Source organism: Anomaloglossus baeobatrachus, chromosome 2 (genome assembly GCF_048569485.1).
Source record: "Anomaloglossus baeobatrachus isolate aAnoBae1 chromosome 2, aAnoBae1.hap1, whole genome shotgun sequence".
Taxonomy (NCBI): domain Eukaryota; kingdom Metazoa; phylum Chordata; class Amphibia; order Anura; family Aromobatidae; genus Anomaloglossus; species Anomaloglossus baeobatrachus.
Genome location: NC_134354.1, coordinates 47,113,065 through 47,131,930, shown reverse-complemented (window position 1 = coordinate 47,131,930; position 18,866 = coordinate 47,113,065). Strand labels below are relative to the sequence as shown.

The following is an 18,866-nucleotide window of genomic DNA, read 5'->3' as shown; positions in this document are numbered from 1 at the left end:
GAGACTAAAAAGTTAAAAATGAACATTAAGATCTGGTCAGTTCTTCATTTAGTTTTCAAAGGCCCAGAATTAGAAAAATAAATCGGTTTACTTTGTAAGTTCAGTATATTGGAGACAACTTCAGTTCTGTGAATGTCTTTAAGGGCAATGCATTTTTGGTCTAGGTGTGCAACTATTAGTACACATACAGCAAACTAAATTGTATCCTATGTTATAGTACATATGGAGAAAAAAATAAAATAGTAGTATACATTAGTTTGGACTGGTTTATAGACCAAACCGGTGCATGTAAATATCAAGCATCTGTGGAACGAAGAGGCCTATGTGACTGGTCCGATAAGTTCAGAGCTTGTTTGAACATAGGCTAAGGGTTTTGTTCACATTAGTATATTTTCGGTCCATGTGCATAACGGACCGTACACAAACCAGTATTAGTTTCAAACAGAGCGCAATTCGAAACATGACTGATCAGCCCTTGTTTGAACTTACCCTAGGGACCAGTTTCTCAGAATATATCAAATAATGTGACAGGAGAGGGATAAAAATACTAACAGTGAACTCAAAACTTGTCAAGACTTGAAGCCTTGTTATGCTTTTTATATCGATGCAATACGGACTATTGACATTCAAGGCAGACCAGATGACAGGTCATGTATTTCTTAGGTGTGCGCCTTCTATTGACATTAAGTGAGGTATAATGAATACGGATATCTAGCCTGGTTAAAGGGGATGTCTGGTGAAACACAAGTTATGACCTACTCTCAGGATAGTTGAAAACTTACAGATCAGTGAAGTCCAACTACTGGGTCCAGCACCGATAGGCAGAACGGGGATTTTTTTCTCTCCCTAATGGAGTACTTATATCCCAGTCATAAAATGGAGTGACAGGTAGGATGATCGTAGGGAATGAATGGTTGAGCACATGCACTGCTACTCCATTCTATCAGGGATAAAAGTGCCCAGTCCTGCTGATCGGTGCAGGTCTCATCGGCTAGACAACCACCATGTGAGGATACGCTTCCATTTGTATGTAAATTGGACAAGTGCTATGCGATGTTTTATCGGATAGCACTCAAGCCAATGTTATTCTATGGAGCTGTACGATTAGTGTTTTTTTTTTTGGTGGCATGTCTTGGATTACGCACACCCATTCAAGATATCATCTGAGTGCAGTCCGATATCCGTCGACACAAATAATGGAGAAATTATTCTCTCCATCTTCTCCGCATGTGTGATCCAATTCTCACAGTGAATCACCCTCGGCTCACGCTCGCCGCAGAGTTTGGCCGAATGTTATTAGCATATCTCATCCGATTCTCTGGGATCAGTGAGTCCCCGGCATTACACATATTCTGTAGATAGGTGATAAGTTGTCTTCACTGGACAACCCCTTAAAACTAACAAGGAGATTCTCTGTTGGGCCCTGGATTAACACTGTAATGGGCCCTAAACATCCAGTAGAAGAACCCCATTTAAAGCAATCACTGTCACTAAGATCTATTCTATATGGGATTATCCACAAACACCCTACTATATCTTTCGTCTAATCCGGTCTGTGTGCACAGTGAATCCTAGTATTTTTGGAATATTGGATCACGAGCATGCAAATCACCAGATGGACAGCTGAGAAGTGAAGGATCTACGATAATACACAGACACGTGCGACTCCTGACCTGACTACAACCTTCCCCGCAGCAGGATTTGGTCACTTTCGAGCCTCCTATAATCCCTAGAGTGTCTGGTACGGAAAGGCTCTGTAATTTCATTTCAGTGTCTGCAAGACTTAAAAATTGCCATGCAACGTTCTTTATTTTTTTATTTTTTTTTGCAGAGCACAGGGAAAAAGGGGCCCTGAATAAATGAGCTGTGAGTATTCATAATGTATTCTTAGCCATGTATTAATCTCATATAATCACTTGGTTATTTTTAGAAATCCATTATAAAACAAAAAGGTCCAATTCTGCAAAATCTACATTATAAACACTCATTATGTAGAGGAGCGTTGAGAGCACTGTGAGTGGGCGGCTTGTCTTTATGGTCGTCTAATTGAACATATAAATGAAGCATTCTAATAAGAATAAACATCCAAGTGTCATGCGACTACATTTCATCTGTGTACTATTTATAATGGGACCTTAGGCTGAACAAATTTCGCTTTTGTATCATCCTGATTTCATAGCTTGGACAAAGTCAGTCACCTGATCACGTCTCCTTTCACATCTTGATTAGAGATGAGCGAAAACAAGGTTCATGGTTCGGTGTTTGGTGCTCATACCAAACTCAGACTTAACAAAAAAAAAACCCAGAGTTTGGAGTTTGGGTGCTTTACATATGCAAACCATCCGTATGAGCATCGCTGTCGTCGATTACATTCGGTGCTCGGCCCAGTGCGAACCAGTGATGGTGGTCTTAAGCCAACCAAAAGGTGGTATCTAAAAGTGTCCTTCAAGTTGTGACCAATCTAACACATCATGAGTAGAGATGAGCGAACCCGAGGTTCGGTGTTCGTACCAAACACAGACTTTACAAAAAAAAAACCAACAGAGTTCGGGTTTGGAGTTTGGGTGCTTTACGTAGGCACAACGCTCAAGTGCTCAGGTATGCTCGGTGCGCAGCCCAGTGCAAGCGGCTTGCGGTGTTTCATCCACTTACACTGGGGGAAACAACAGCAAGATCGGATGTAGTGTGCACCAAAAAATAAAAAATGGAAAAACCCTGTCCACCCACCAGAAGTGATCTGTTTATGGCTGGCTGCATGTAAGCCGAGAGCCAAACTGCCCAATTACTGACTTCCATTGGGGTTCCGATCAAGTTATGGTCCCAAACTGAACTTTATCTAAAGTTTGGCTGAACCCGCCAAACCAAACTCCACGGGTCTGCTCATCTCTAGTCTTGATCTCAAGAACTACTGATACTGGATCACCCAACTGGAAATTATTCCCAAAATTTGTTGGACTCTAATCAAGTTAAACGATTGTTAGGAGTCCCTAGTTATCCATTATTATGGAGCCAAGGAAAATTGAGTTTTTGACAGCACGTCAATTTGGTTTCAGAGCAAGTAGTTATACCCAGTGTTTAGACCCCACCGATCCTAAAGTTTTTGCCTTTTCTTTTGATAGGCAATAACTGTTAATGATGGGTATAACCATTCAAAGAATAAAAAAAACTTTTTAAACGATCTAAAAATATTAGGCCAACTATCATAATTTCTGTTCAGTGTGAACTGTTTCAGATCAATGTTATTTTTGGGAAGATTTTTGCATGGAAAATCAAATAATTACTCCCAATAATAAGTAGCAGGTAAAGATGGGCGAATAGTGAAATATTCTGATTCGGATTATGCTATCCGAATACCGAGTAATATTCAAGTATTCCTCATGAATAACGAATGTAATGCAAGTCAATGTGTGAACCCGAGCATTTTTCTTGATGATTTCCCAGAAAAAATGCTCGGCTTGACTTGCATTAGATTAGTTATTTGTGAGAATATTGGAAAAGTTCTCAGTATTCAGATAGCATAATCCAAACCCGAATATTTCACTATTCGCCCATCTCCAGTAGCAGGCTACCCATTTCAGAGATGGCATTATTTTCCCTGATAAGTGGTGCAATAAATCTGCACAAAACATTTTTGTTGCATGTTAAGAGAATTGCAAAATTGTGTCTAGTTTTGCAAGACTGAATGGGCTGAACTGTAATACCAGACGTAACCCATGGACATAGGTGGTACTTTTTATTTAGAAAAAAAAAGTGAGAGTACCCCCTAATTTTTCATTTTTTGAATGCAACGTATTTTATCACTATATCAGCCTAGGAAAGGTATGGCCTGTTCAGTAAAGTAGGAGAAACAAAAAAAAAGGAATATGATACTGGAAGAGCAACCTAAAATATATTAAAGACAGAAAGACAAAACTCAATCTTTCCACGTTTTAGAGTCTCAAATCCTTGAATCAATGTTTAGGTTTGTGGTCGAAAAGCGGGTTTCTTCAATCTCTTGCGGAGGAAAATAAGAATCTGCCAAGGAATGGCTGGAGATGTGTACATGGCCGGCCAGAATAAACACGAGCTGTAGCCAGGCTGTTGAGGATGATGGAAATAATCATGTAGAAGATGATGAGGAAGCGATTCATCAAGAGGCTTATGTATAAATCTTTTTTTCAATGACGGTTACCTGCCTCATGTTACATAAGCAGATTACAGATCTAGGTGTATATGTAATGTGTCAGCTAACAGGACCTCATGCCAAGTGCGGAGTGTTCTCGGGATGAGATGTTACATAACCCTTCCAGTGCGTGCATAACATTCCGACATGGAGTCATTATTTGGGTTAGTCCTACGAATAATCAGAGCAGAGGCAGCCAACAAACTATACAGGGGTATGTAAGACCTCATACCGCCGACATGTCACTAAGCTTTTACAGTCCGCATTCTCAAAAATAGTATTTCAGCGTACAAATATCTGTCACAGCGTGCGGAATAAATTACCACCCTTCCCAAGTGGAAAAAGTATACTAATATATATTGATTTTTAACTCTAGAGTGCTCCCGGTACACAACCAGAAACATAATGCATGTTCTACACATGGAGTAAATCATGACCTTAACTTTGTTTATAGAGGTTAGCCTCTATACATTTTGTTATTTATTTATTATAACTCGACTTGGCCAAAGAACAAATCTTGACTGCTCATTAAAGATGGTCTGGTAGCCAGTGCATCCACTACACATGTCTGACTACTAAAGATGAGACAACTGTAACAGAAAAGTTTGGTGTTCTTATAAAAAAATCAGTGTTCTAGTTTGGGTGCTTTACGTATGCTGACCAATCGAGCCGGCATTGCTGTGGTACGCTTGGTGCTCGGTCCTGTGCGAGCCACTTGGAGTGTTTGAACTACCCACACTAGTGATAAGATCAGAGTTATCGGATGTAGTGTAACCCCAAAAAAAAAGGAAAGACTCCACACTCCCTCTCCCGGTAGTGCATTGTTTATGGCTGGCTGCATGTGGGTGGAGAACTGAACTGCCCAATTAGTGACTTCCTTTGGGGTTTAGGTCAAGTTCAGGTCCCGAACTGAGCTTTATATAAAGTCCAACCAAACTTCAAGGGGTCCGCTCATCACTACTAACTATACAGTCACAAAATGTGTTTTTTGCAAGACTTTGGAGTGATGGGTTGTCTCGTCTATCTTGTTACAGATAAAAATATATAGACACAACACCAATACATATAGGTCACAGCAATACAACTATGGGTCTAAGATCAATGTATAACATGGCAAATTGAAATTTGAGAAGTGCTGTAAATATAATAATGTATGTCAGCTTGTCAAAAACTCCAAATTTTAAACTAATATGCAGATAACGTTTAAACTAGCATGCACAAGCCATGGGTGCTGGGTGAAGGACCCTACAGAAGGTGCCGAGATAAGTGCACCTGGGTCAAAAGTGCCTAAAAGTGGCCAAAAGCCATTCTGTCACAGGTTTTATTAATGGCACATGGCACGTTGGGGCACTTTTGCAGATTTCACAGTGGTGCTTCCAGTCATGCTACTGACTGGTTTCCATTGGGTATCCAACAAAGCTACTAAATGTTCATTCCAGTTATGCTACAGACTGGTTTCCATTGGGCATCAAACAAAGTTACTAGATGTAAATTCCAGATATACTACTGACTGGTTTCCATTGGGCATTCAGCAAAGCTACTAGATCTTATTCCAGTTATGCTATTGGCTGGTTTCCACTGGGCATCCAACAAAGTTATTAGATGTTCATCCCAGTTATGCTACTGACTGGTTTCAACTGGGCATCCAATAAAGTTACTAGATGTTTATCCCAGTTATGCTATTGACTGGTTTCCACTGGGCATCCAACAAAGTTACTAGATGTTTATCCCAGTTATGCTATTGACTGGTTTCCACTGGGCATCCAACAAAGTTACTAGATGTTCATTCCAGTTATGCTATTGACTGTTCTCCATTGGGCATCCAAAAAAGTTACTAGATCTCATTCCTAGTGTTGAGCGGATCCGAACTGTAAAAATCCAGATCCCCGCGGTTTCAGCGTCCGATCTGGGTCCGACCTGGATCTGGGAATCCGGCTGCATGATCCGGGTTCGGGATTTTTTTTTTTCTCTCTCTCTCTCGTCCCGGATCCGGTCCCCCCTTGACTTACATTGCGCCAGATTTCGCAACCCGCAATCCGCTCAACTCTACTCATTCCAGTTATGCTCCTGACTGGTTTCCATTGAGCATCCAAGAAAGTCCCTAGATGTTCATATTAGTTATGCTATTGACTGGTTTCCCTTGGGCATCCAACAAAGTTACTAGATATTCAATTAGAATTTTTAGTTATTGGACAAGAGGACCATACAATATTAATCAGGGTAAAGAAAGTCTTACTATGACTGTATTAAAATAGTCTAAGCAGTTTTGCAAGAAAATTAACAAACTTTCCATTAGAGATATGTCATGATATCATTATGCCTCAAGGACCTAAACCACAAGAAACGCCCAGGATGACAGAATTCACCAGCCAAGGAAGTTTGTATGACAGCCTTAAAATATTATCGTAGATGCCGAATATTTTTGCTACACTCTACATTGCATATGATATTCCTAGCTTTTAGCAGCCCAACATCCTACTTGCAAGCTACCGATATGACTTCCTGGCTCGTTTCAAGATGCGCTGGTAGAAATTAATATTTAAGATGGTGGTGTCCGGTATTGGAACTCATCTCCATTCAAGTGAATGTCATTTTACTAGCCAACTGGCATCTTTGAATGCCCCGTTTAACACTAGAGGTCCCAGAGAGGGGTCATTTAACATTTCTACCTTTGGAACCTAGAGACGGGTCGAATGACCTGAAGGATTTTAGCTAACATCCTTTGTTGAGGTGGATCAACACAATTGCCCCCTGCAGATTCCTCAGGCAATGGCCACATTTACAAATGAAAGGATGCTAATTCGAGCCATCAGAGTTGTCAGTTGTCAGTTTGGACTAAGGGTCATTTGACCCTCTTTCGGGACTTCAGGGGGGAGCTCGAAATTTCTGGGACTTCTAGTGTTAAGAAGGAAGCAATACTGCAGCACCTTGCTTGCCTTAGTATTACCTGGAGTAACTCTTGCCTGAAGGAACAATGTAACGCTCGTAGACAAAGGCAGAGAACATTTATATTTAGCTACAAATCAAACAGAATATTCTCTCTGTATTATCTGCACATCCCACTCTATATTCTGAGAATTCAGTGGAGATTATGAGAGATGTAGATGCTTATTGATCGTCATTTCTTCCAGGATAGGATAAGACGCTCTCCGTCTATGATGATGGGTATGAGACAAGTTGTCTAGAACTAACAGTTAATAAGTAATACGGCCCTTTCAGAAGAATGTAAGATTCCCCAGGTCTGAGTCTATTCTTACTCACCCAATGGAACTCAAGTATCGGGCGTCTATTTATAGAAATCATTAAAGTAAAAAGCTGCCCAAAAGAGCGTTCAACATAGAGTCGTGCAATTTGGGACATAGAAAGAACATTGGCAGGAAGAGAATAGCTCAAAAATTATATAAGAATGGAAGGATCTTCATGTTAAATAGACTTTGTTATGAAAAAAATCATGTGTATCCTATACCTCCGGCAAAGGGTAAAGGTTGGCATATAACGATTTAGACCTCCTGTCCCATTCACGGGCTATATGCAAAAGCTTACATTCACAAAGACTGCAAGACCCAGATCTGGCACGGCTTGTCTAAACCAATGTTAGACCATTCATGAACCCTTTACAAGAAAAGAAACATGCTATTACACAGTTGATGGCCAAAAATAATGGTTAGCACTCTAAAATAAAGTCAACGTGCTCAAAGGGAATGTACCGTAATAGAAAATGGCAACCTTCTGCGCTGGAAATTTGACACTTAAATAGTTTTCATAAACTTGATGTCACGGGTGTGTCACGATTGACAGACAGTCTTGTGGTTTCTGGCCACAGAAGGTCACAGTATCTGGCTGCGCAGAATACTCCCTGACTTTCTATTGTTCCTGCTGTCAGTATTCATTGGTATAAGCAGCTTTCCTGCTGGATTCATCTCTCTCCCTTTTGGATCCAGCAGGAGCTCGACTTCCACCCAGCTGCTGATTATCAGAATTACCTTGGTGTTTAAATACCCCTTCCTACCTTTGGAATGGTGCTGGTGATATTTTTCAGTTCTTTAAGCCTAGGTTGCAAGCAGCTTCTACCGGAGTCATCTAATGATAAGTAGTTCATGCTTTTCCCCATGTGCCCTCCTTGTGTCTTCTATAGTTGTTTAGTGGGGTTGAGGAAGAGCTCATCCCATCTGTTCCCTATTTAGGGCCCAGCACTAGGGATACCTAGGGTCAGGTATCCGGCTTGGCGCATAGGTGCGAAACCTATCTAGGGTGGTGAGGGACCCCAGGGACCAGCAGTAGGTTTGGTCAGGGGTTCCCATCTTCCCTTTCCCTAGACACAGGTTTCCAATCCCTTCTCTTTCACCATTCGCTTGGTACTTCTCCGTACCTAGCGTGACACTTGACAAGTTTATTGACACCAGTAAAAAAGGATAACAGACAATATCCCAAAATGTTGGGTATAAGTTGCCTTTTTGAAGGATATCTGTGGCAGAGCCACTGTCAACCTGAAGCTTGGAGTGCTGTAATGTGGCTACATCATGTTTGCAAAAACTATCCAAGTCTCATATATTTCCAGTGCTGAATGTTGCCATTTTTTAACAAATACCAGAAAAAATGCTTCAAAATACAGTGTGTGTGAAACCATCCTAAAGATGGCAATGAATGTATCCATCAGAAAATGTGTAGAGATATTTTTGTTATGGAGGGGACCACCCTTCCGTGCAAAATCCAAAAACTGGATGTATCCATTTCCCCAAGTGAAAAGGTCTATCAAAGAAAATAATCAAAGCAGGTTCTGAAAAAATTTATCATGTGGAAATAATCATTTGGTCCAATTACAACACAAATTATTGTATTATGGACAATATAAAAGGGTGAAAAGCTGCACTCACAGACTGTATTAATAAGAACCCAGTACAGGTCCATATCTTCAGGTGACCATGTTCCTTTGAAATGTTAACAGGGTGATAATTACGTCTCGCTCTTGATCCCATAGGTTCTTGAACTTGTGACCCATATTAAAGCATTATCCAGGGTTTCTTTTAAGGAAATAATGGGCAGACTGGAGTACACAGCAAATGTAAGTCTTCCCAGGTGCAGGATTACTTCCAAGGTGAGTGCGGATGCCAGAGGATCTGTAACTCTTCAGCACATAACAAAGGCTAAAAGGTTTAAAGGCATTTGGGCTTGAGAGCGACATGTTGGAACATGGCCATAGGATGCTCACACATTATAGCTTTACATAAGGGAGCTTAACAAAGGCAAGAACCTTGTAAAATGATGGATAGAAGGCTTATAAAAGTGGATCTCTGAGGGGTAATCAAGTATAATATATCACACTGGATTCTCGGTATTGTAAAATATATCAGTAAAATTGGACGACCTCTGCAACAGAAGGGATGCCGAGGCTTGTATATACACCTGATGTTAACTGAAAACAACCTTCACATAACCGCATGCTCAAGATGGGGGGGTATAGTGGATATAGTGCATTAGGGTCCCATTTGGATGTTTAATTTGAGAGCATTCTCGATTATGCTAAAGAGATTGTGACAAGAATACAAGTTATTACATATCAGGGTAAGTGGTAAGTTCATGAACATTAAGGATCTGACCGCTGAGACCACCACCAATCCCGGTAAGAGGGCTCTGGAGTGCCCCAGTTTAATTGAGCCATCCATGGTCCCAAATGAACACTATTCATTGCTTATGGGATGGCCAGATATAGAAGCAATTTTCATTAGTCACAAAGACAATAAATGGTGCATATGGTACCCAAGGCACTCCAGAATCTTGTTATCATGATTGTTAGGAGTCCCAGTAATCAGTCTCCAAGCACTCAACATCTTGTTACCTATCTGTCGTGAGTAAGACACGGTAACCAGGAGTAAGGGCACCTAGACTGGCCCTCAGACCAGGGGCCCTAATCTGTCCCTTATTCCAGAAATAGGCTTGATAGTAGCCAGGTCTGGACCACCAGCATAGCCCTAACTCCTGAGCAGCCCTGGTCTAACACCCCCTGTCTCCCACCCTCAGGGAGGACAGGGATAGGAGTAAAGAATCCCACAAATACCAACAAACCAAATAGACAGGGGAAAACCAAGGCACATACTCACTGCAAGCACACACAGGGAAAAAAAACAGTACGTGCTCAGGGAGAAATAAAGTAAAGGGAGGAAAAACAAAAAAAAAGGATATTTTCACAGCATACCAAATTGCATACGACAGTTCAACAACAACTGGATTACCATGCACAAAGACTGATAACGCTGGAGCACAGCTAGAGCTATCTTCGGTATGTGAGGCTACGTTCCACCATTTTTTTAAATGTTGGAGGTGGCTGTGATAGGACATCAGCAACCTGTGACCCCAGCAGCAATTCACCAGCTAGCAGGAATTAACTCCTGAAAAATTGAAGACCAGAAAGTACAAAACAGTTGATGCCAGACTAACAGCTAAGAAGCATCAGATTGCCTGCCAGAGTCTGCAGTTTGAATAGAGCCTGGAGTCGCCATGACACTATCTTGTGGATAGGAGATACATTCATATGATGGGCAAACCCTTTTAATACAATCCTAAACTTAGATAGTTTAAAACTAGACCGGGCAGGAAGATGTGCCAAAAATATATGGCTCATGATGTGTTAGATTAGGCATAACTTGATGGACACCACCTTCTGGTTGGCTTAAGACCACCCTATACATTAGACAAAAGTCAGGATTGTCCAAAACTCTAAGATCTAGCATGTCTGATTTGCAATGGATGATGACTTTCTTCTCAAGGACATATTCTGTTATAAGGAGCTCTCTTATAGAGAACACAGGAGTAGTTGACTGAGTGGAGCGCGCCTGCATATGGGGGACTCGGAAAAGATAGCTGATGGCTGAATGATCATTTATGTATGGGGGACTGATATAGACTGATATGTTGAATCTCAATTTTGACACATCTCATTCTCATTTGTGGAATGACTGAAAAGGGTCTTATTAGTTTATGAAGTGTCTCAACTCAAGGACTTAATTTATTCTATGTATATAGAGTATATGACTATATCAGGAGTAAGAGCAGGTCTAAAGTATAGCCACAGTTAAATCTTTTAGAGAACAAAATTAAAGTTTTTTCTCACCATTAAGAGATATCACCTATGTATGGGATAACTTGTAGATCGGTCGAGGTCTAACCGTTGAGCCACCCGCCAATTTGGAGCATAGAAATCCAAAAAGCACCATGGGAATGAAGTGGTGTAGCACTCATTCCTCCTTAGGACTGCTGGAAAAAGCTGAACTCTGCACCATTTTGTTCCTGAAAGTCCCATACAGAGTGAATAGACTGGTTTTGTACAGTATCTTTTCGAACAGGGCAGGTCCTGTCCCTGGGATTGAGGAGGCTCTGAGTAATCAGATCCCTACCAATCTGCAACTCATAGCTTTAACTTTGGGAATAACACTCCATTTGCTTTTGGATATCTGCACAGACCTTACAAACATTCTGTAATGTGCCCCATAGGATCATTCAATTCATAGAAAGCCCAGAAACAATGGCATGAGCTCACAAAAAGACCAAGACCTCAGAACAGCACACAACTCTTATAACCTGAATCTGCAGCCTTTCCGTGATCCCAAAAATTCCCCCGAGGCCAGAAACTTGAGCTGCAATAGCAGGTATTGCTAGCACTCATTCTTGTGCTTTTAGAAATAATGATAGAGACGAGGAGGTTTGTATTACCGGGGGTTTTTTTTTCTGGGGTCCTGAAGTAAGAATTATTACTGGTGGGAAAAGTCTTGGCCTATTTAATTGCCTTGTGCATAAAAACAGTTGGAGGCATCTTATTTAGTTTTCCATTTGAATATTTTTCCATAAATATGCATGAGCACAAATAGCTTTCATATGTCACAGGCAACGTGTATAAAATCGAGGGCATTCGAAAGAGACGATTTCCACAGGACACCAAAGGACGCCGAGTGGTAGATTCAGATCTTCGAGGAATTGGTCTAAATTGGCAAAATATGAAGAAGACATTGCAAATGGAAAATCCGATGCGATTTTGTTGGAACGGTAAACTGTAAGATGCAGATTCCCAGTATACACTCCCTAATATCACTAGCAGAATAGAGTTGCCATTTTTGCCATCTATATCTATTAGGAAGCCACCATACAACTCTGTTTTGCACTGACAGAATACAGATCCAAGAGGGGTAGCCAAAGGAAACCATTTCTCACGCCTGCTGTCCCCTATATGCCCTCATAAAGGGCTCAATTTAAGGAATATAATTAAATTAAGAATTTAGCAATGATAATCTATTATGCAAGAGTCCACCAGAGGTGAGGGTGTTGTGACTGCAACTCCCGGATTAATCTGGTAATGCATGGTAAATGATGTTTGGGATTCTCACAATGGAGGGGCAAAGATCATAAAAATGTTAAAAGAGAAGACCCTTGACTTATTCTCATTTTTTTTTCTTAGCTAAGCTACTTAATTGCACTTGGACATTGTTTTATAGTCTTTGTTATACCAGGTGTAGAGTGAAAAAGGTCCCACAAGATCTGCTATGACAGCTGGAGGCACTTCCTCTCCCAGAGGGACCACCTAAGGCTATGTGCACACGTTGCGTACAGTCACTGCAGAAATTTCTGCAGCGATCTGAAGAGCACACGTGCGCTTCAAATCGCTGCAGAAAATGTCCGTAGTGAAAAAAAAAAAAAGCCGATTCCATGCGCTCTGACTGCAGCTCCTCCCATAGACAGAGCAGGGGCTGCATGCAGAGCGCAGGAAAGAAGTGACATGTCACTTCTTAGAACGAGCGCTTCGGGAAGCAGCCGAAGCGCTGCGCTCTAATACGCCACGTGCGCACGTCTCCTGCATAATCTCCATAGATTATGCAGGGGACGCAGGACGCATGCAGTTACACTGCGCTACAAAGCGCAGCGTAACTGCATGTAATTACGCAATGTGCGCACATAGCCTAAGGCTGCATATCAAGGAAAGTCAAGCTAGCCATACATATTAGATGGCTGTCAGCTGAATGATGACTTGGCTAAAAGTAATCTCAGCCAACACTCCCATAGGAGCGCGATCATTTGGCTGGGAGAACAATAAGATTGGCAGTCTAAAATCGGACATTCTTAACATCTCCGCTGACCATCTGTTGACCGGCATCACCATACACATCAGATCTTCAGCCGAACCAGTCAATTATGGTTGGGTCAGCATGGAAGCCTTCAGGCATCTATAACGTTTATGATCTTGGTGTAAATTTCAGACAAGTATCAGGCATCCACTACTGGATGAGAAGAAGGAGAATACTAATGGCAGAATTTGTCCATAGATCTATCGATCTTATTTATTTAGCCAAAGTTTGCCAAGTCTTTAGCTAACGTTTTTACACTTAAATCACCAGGAGAGACATGGAAACCATGTCCGCATTCTTGGTGTAAGGTTTCCTATGAATGCACAGTCATTCTCCATTAAAGTCTATGAACTATACGGGAATGACCGGAGTCATCAGGGTGATTTGTTGGTAAAGCACTTTTAGAACCAGGTCATCCAATGCTTGAATTTTAAGGTAGAGGATTAATATTGATTCATGGATTTATGTATAATGCCCCTTAAGTGAACAAACTTGCAAAAAAGCCAATTAGGACAGTGGGGCTTTCTGTACAGGCAAATAGTGAATCCATGCGGATGAGGAGTGCGGTCTCTGTACAGTGCTGTGGTATACGTTGACACCATGCCTACTTTGGACACATCATACAATGAGAGCAATCACAGGAGAAGGACAATATGGTCGGTAAAATAGAAGGACCTAGGCGAAGAGGAAGACCAGCAACTCGATGGCTTGATAATATCAAGAAAATGGTGAGGTAGACCCTGGTGGACCTATCTAGGTGGGGAAGACCCTGATGGACCTATCTAGGTGGAGAAGACCCTGGAGGATCAATCTTGGCGGCGAAGACCCTGGAGGATCAATCTAGGCAGAGAAGACCCTGGTGGACCTATCTAGGAGGAGAAAACTCTGGTTGATCTATCTAGATGGAGAAGACTCTGGTGGAGCTATCTAGGTGGAGAAGACCCTGGTGGACCTATCTAGGTAGAGAAGACCCTGGTGGACTAATCAAGGTGGAGAAGACCCTGGTGAAACTATCTAGGCTACACAAAATCAATCTTCCTACACAGCATCTATCCATTAAGTCACCATGGCTCGAAATCGAGATGAAGACCATTAAAAAAAAGAGTATATAACTCCTTGAACATTTAACTACAACTTGCTATTCACATATGCAGAATAATTAGTGCTGCCAATCAGTTAACCCAATTCTGGGTGGTATGCAAACCTCCTTCCCTTAATATTAACCTGTCTGTTATTTCAATAAGCTGACACCAAACAGAGGTTAAATCCTGAGCCCAAGGGAAATAAGTACCCCCCTCACCAATACCCCCATCATCTACACTGTATTTTTCTTAGCCTTGAAAGCCACTAATATGGAGAACAGTGATTGGCATTTTTCACAATTCACAATGACAAGAAAAATAAATTGCAAATATTGAGTTCTATGTACCTCCTACATCATCAGCTCTTACTGTAGAGTGTTACTGTAGTATCTGAAGCTGATTTTCCATTTATATACTATTTGCATTTACCCTGGGGAAAATATATTAAGACACACATTGGGTGATATAGGAATGCCACCGGTTAAAAAAAAAGTGGAGTTTTGTTGACCAATAAGTTGGGAGACAAGCTGCATTTCTTATACAAAATGTGTTGATGTTTGGGGGCTTATTCAACATGGGGCCATCAGCTTGATAAATGTAGCCAACTATGTAGTCAAGATAATGGAACCATGGAAAATAAAAAAGAATAATAGGATATTATTTCAAAATATTTCCAGAAATTAAATTGTACCATTAAATATCTATTTTTCACTTGAGTATCCCAAGCCTCATTCAGATGTATGTTTCAGATATGTTTATTTTTAGGGATAGAATTTGGTGCCTTCTAAATAACTCAGCACACAGCCATTAATGTCTAAACTGCTGGCAACCAAAGTGAGTACACCCCTAAGTGAAAATAGTCACATTGTGCCCAATTAGCCATTTTTCATCCCTGGTGTCATGTGACTCATTAGTGTTACAAGGTCTCAGGTGTGCATGGGGAGCAGGTGTGTTACATTTGGTGTTATCCCTCACACACTCTCTCATACTGGTCACTGGAAGTTCATCATGGCTCCTCCTGGCAAAGAATTCTCTGAGGATATGAAAAAAGGGAATTGTTGCTCTACATAAAGATAGCCGAGGCTATAAGAAGATTGCCAACACCCTGAAACTGAGCTGCAGCACGGTGGCCAAGACCATACAACGGTATAACAAGCCAGGATCCACTCAGAACATGACTCGCTATAATCCACCAAAGAAGCTGCGTTCACATGCTCAGCTTCATATCCAGAGGTTGTCATTTTAAAATTGAAGTTGTCTCATTAAAAAATATAAAAAATATTTACAAAAATGTGAGGGGTGTACTCACTTTTCTGATATACTGTAGAAATAATGAGTGTGCAAGTGTCCTGCCTATGGTATACACTGCATAGGTTAATTAATTCACACAGCATGGGCTATATTAGTTTTACAAGTGAGAGTGTGTGTGTGTGTGTGTGTGTGTATAAATATATATAAATTTCCTTTTGCAGCGTGGAAATAATAGAATTTAATATATGCAAACTATAATAGATACAGATGCATTTAAAAAATAGAATAATAATAAGATGAAGAAAAAGAAGAAAAAAAACTAAGAAGGAAAGGAATAAAGGATAAAGAGAGAGAGGAGAAAATGTAAAAGAAAATGAAGAAAAAGAAGATAAAATAATAAGAAAAATAATCAAAAGAAAGTAGGAAGAAGAAAAAGAAAATGAAGAGAAATAAGAAAAAAAGGAGAAAGAGGAACATAAGAAGATGAAAAAGATGAAGAAAAATAAGAAAACAATAATAAAAAAATAACAGAAAGAAGAAGGGAGAAAGAAGAAGAGAGAAAGAAGAAGAGAGAAAGAAGGAAGAAAGAAGAAGGGAGAAAGAAGGAAGAGGAGGAAGGAAGAAAGAAGAAGGGAGAAAGAAGGAAGAAGAAGAAGAAATAAAGAAGAAGGGAGAAAGGAAGAAAAAAGAAGGAAGAAAGAAGGAAGAAGAATCAAGAAAGAAGAAGGGAGAAAGAAGGAAGAAGGAAGAAAGAAGAAGAAGGGAGAAAGAAGGAAGAAAGAAGAAAGAAGGAAGAAGAAGAAGAAACTTTAAATATCTCCTTACCCATACCCCAGCCGATTAGCCCTCTGCAGGGTCTCACTTACCCTCTCTCCAGTGACCACATGTAGTCCTTCTCTGACTTTGGCGAAGGAGCCCTCTCCCAGCTTCCTCCCGATCAGGTAGTTGCCCACTCTCTTGGTGTGCTGGAAGTTGCGCAGGGTGTCTCGGGACACGTTGCTCACACAGGCTGGCAGGAAGGAGTCCTCAAGTTGCACTGGGGGCTTCTCCCCAAGCAAGAACCTTGGAGGAGAGTCACTGATGCCATCCCCAGCTGCAGCTGGCATCCTGGAGGAAAGAGAGTCCAAGGGTCAAATAAAATCCAAAAGTAAAAGAATCAACAATCCTACTATAAAGTAGTGGTCAATGGTCCTGGAAGTCCTAGTAGATCCACCATGTGTTCATGTAAGGTCTACTATGCATGATCCAGATGAGTGTGCCCAGGCACTGACTGCTCTCTTGTTTTATCAATGGAGAGTAAAATAGTATCCACAATCAGAGTGGGTGGTTGCACATGATCCTTGCCTGATAGTCCCAGCTCTGGTAATGAATGCACAGCTCTGGAGTAAGGGGAAGGGAGCAGAGAAGGCAGGAGGACAGAGGTGCAGTGACTGAGGGCTCCCTGTCTAAAGAGCCTCATTCACTCAGAATGTGCAGTAATTTAATCCCATCACAGGCGGCAGGAACAGATGTGATCTAAGCTCAGCAACTCTGAACAAACCCTTTTCAAATCCTTCCCCCTCCTCCTCCAGTGACTGCAGCCAGCCAAAAGCCTCTGTTTCCTTCACACACTCCTTTAGTCACTTCTTTATTTTTTAAGGGGGAGGGTGGTGTGAAGCTTGGACTCCCATAAATAAAACCCAGTGGTCATCGCAACCTCAAAACCCAACCGAAAGCTGGAAACCTTGATGTTACTGAAGACAGATCTGATTTTATGTTGGGCAAAAAAAATATCTAAAAGTGATCTATTTTTGCTAACATTCCATGGAGATGTCTGATAATAATGACACAATGTTTCCTCTCCTGGAATAAAACTACTGTTCCAAGGTGGGAAAAAAAGAGTAAACTGGGATCTTAATAGACGGTAAATACAAGTGGTAGTCATTTAGGTGGATAAATAAAATAAAGTGTGCCCACAAATTCCGACCACTTGTAGGGCTGCGGCTGGCGGGCGACGGTGTGATTTACCAGCTAATTGTACACAGGCTTATTTTTATAGGACCCTGTCTACAAATATCTACCACCGGCTGTTTGATAGTTTTACGGTCGCGTCCGCAACATGGGAGCGACTAAGAGACTTGTGCAGTGTGGTGGCCTGCATTAAGATCTACTGTATATAGGGACGGAACAAAATAAATAAATCAGCTTTAAAATATATATATTTTCCAGATCAGCATCCAAGGTTCAGATGCAATTCAGTAAAGATTCCAAGCCAACAATTCCTCATCTAGGCAAGATGAGTTGTCTTCTTATTTGGGGACACCCCTTTTAGGCAACACCTATGCGATCCCCCTAAATCACATCTGAATCTGCCAGAATAAGGAAATTATCTGTGAGATTTCACCCACAAAATAAGCCAGTTAGTAAACTAATCAGTGGGTCAGAAAAATTGAGTGGGAACACCCTGACTCCTTATAAAACAAGACGTTTTATGGGTCTTATAACTTAACCTGGCCATAGTCACATCATAGCTCACTGGTGGAAACGGACAGAAAAGAGCCTCGGTGCAAGAACAATTTATGGTCCCTTTTCAGTCCAATAGCTCATCGAAATGGACAAGTCCACCTGTTTTGAAGGTAGAAATGGGCCCCCTTACCTCCTGGGCCCCTGTGCAGCTACGCAGGTTGCACCAAGGATATGTCTGCCCCTGCATGAGATAGCTGTCATCAGAGTGTTCATTAGACAGTCAACTGTCTCTCCCGATTGCCACATACACGGGCGCTCAACTCAGCCGAGCAGTCACGTGTGTTCAACCGGGACAGAGGATAAAGAGGGGTTTTGTGGAGAGTTATTTCCCCTGAAAACAAAAGGATCGGGCATTGAAATTCCAACTGCTTGATTCTGCTCTCTATTCTCTACTTATTGGTCAACGGAGTTGACTTTCACAATAGAAGGGTATGAAGGACAATCTATTTTTCAGCTCCTTGATCAGCCCTTTCGTAGGAGATGGTAAAACGGTTGTTTCGTTACAGAAGAGTTCTCTTTCAGATTAGAGCTACTGCAAATCTGGCACCTCTGTCAAAGCTCATAGATCTCAACAGGACATACAGACACGAGTTGTTCTTTATAGGCTTTAAGTTGTTATCCAAACATCATTTAGTCACAGTTTTCCAAGCCTGACAATTTTTGTGTGGGATTGGATGAATCTTCTAGTGGTAGATGGTAAAGAAGATTTTGAATTTTAAGATGGCCTATCCTTTGTCCTCTCTCCTTGTTAGAAAA

The 18,866-nt window shown here is 41.2% G+C and overlaps 1 protein-coding gene across 1 annotated transcript in view; it reads right to left on the bottom strand.

The window, feature by feature from the left end:
* The window catches only part of HUNK (hormonally up-regulated Neu-associated kinase), an 89,156-nt gene that overhangs the window by 40,310 nt on the left and 29,980 nt on the right, over positions 1-18,866 (bottom strand). The window contains exon 2 of the mRNA XM_075335037.1: positions 16,472-16,712. Coding sequence (XP_075191152.1) covers positions 16,472-16,712 — 241 coding nt within the window. The remainder of the gene's footprint in view (positions 1-16,471; positions 16,713-18,866) is intronic.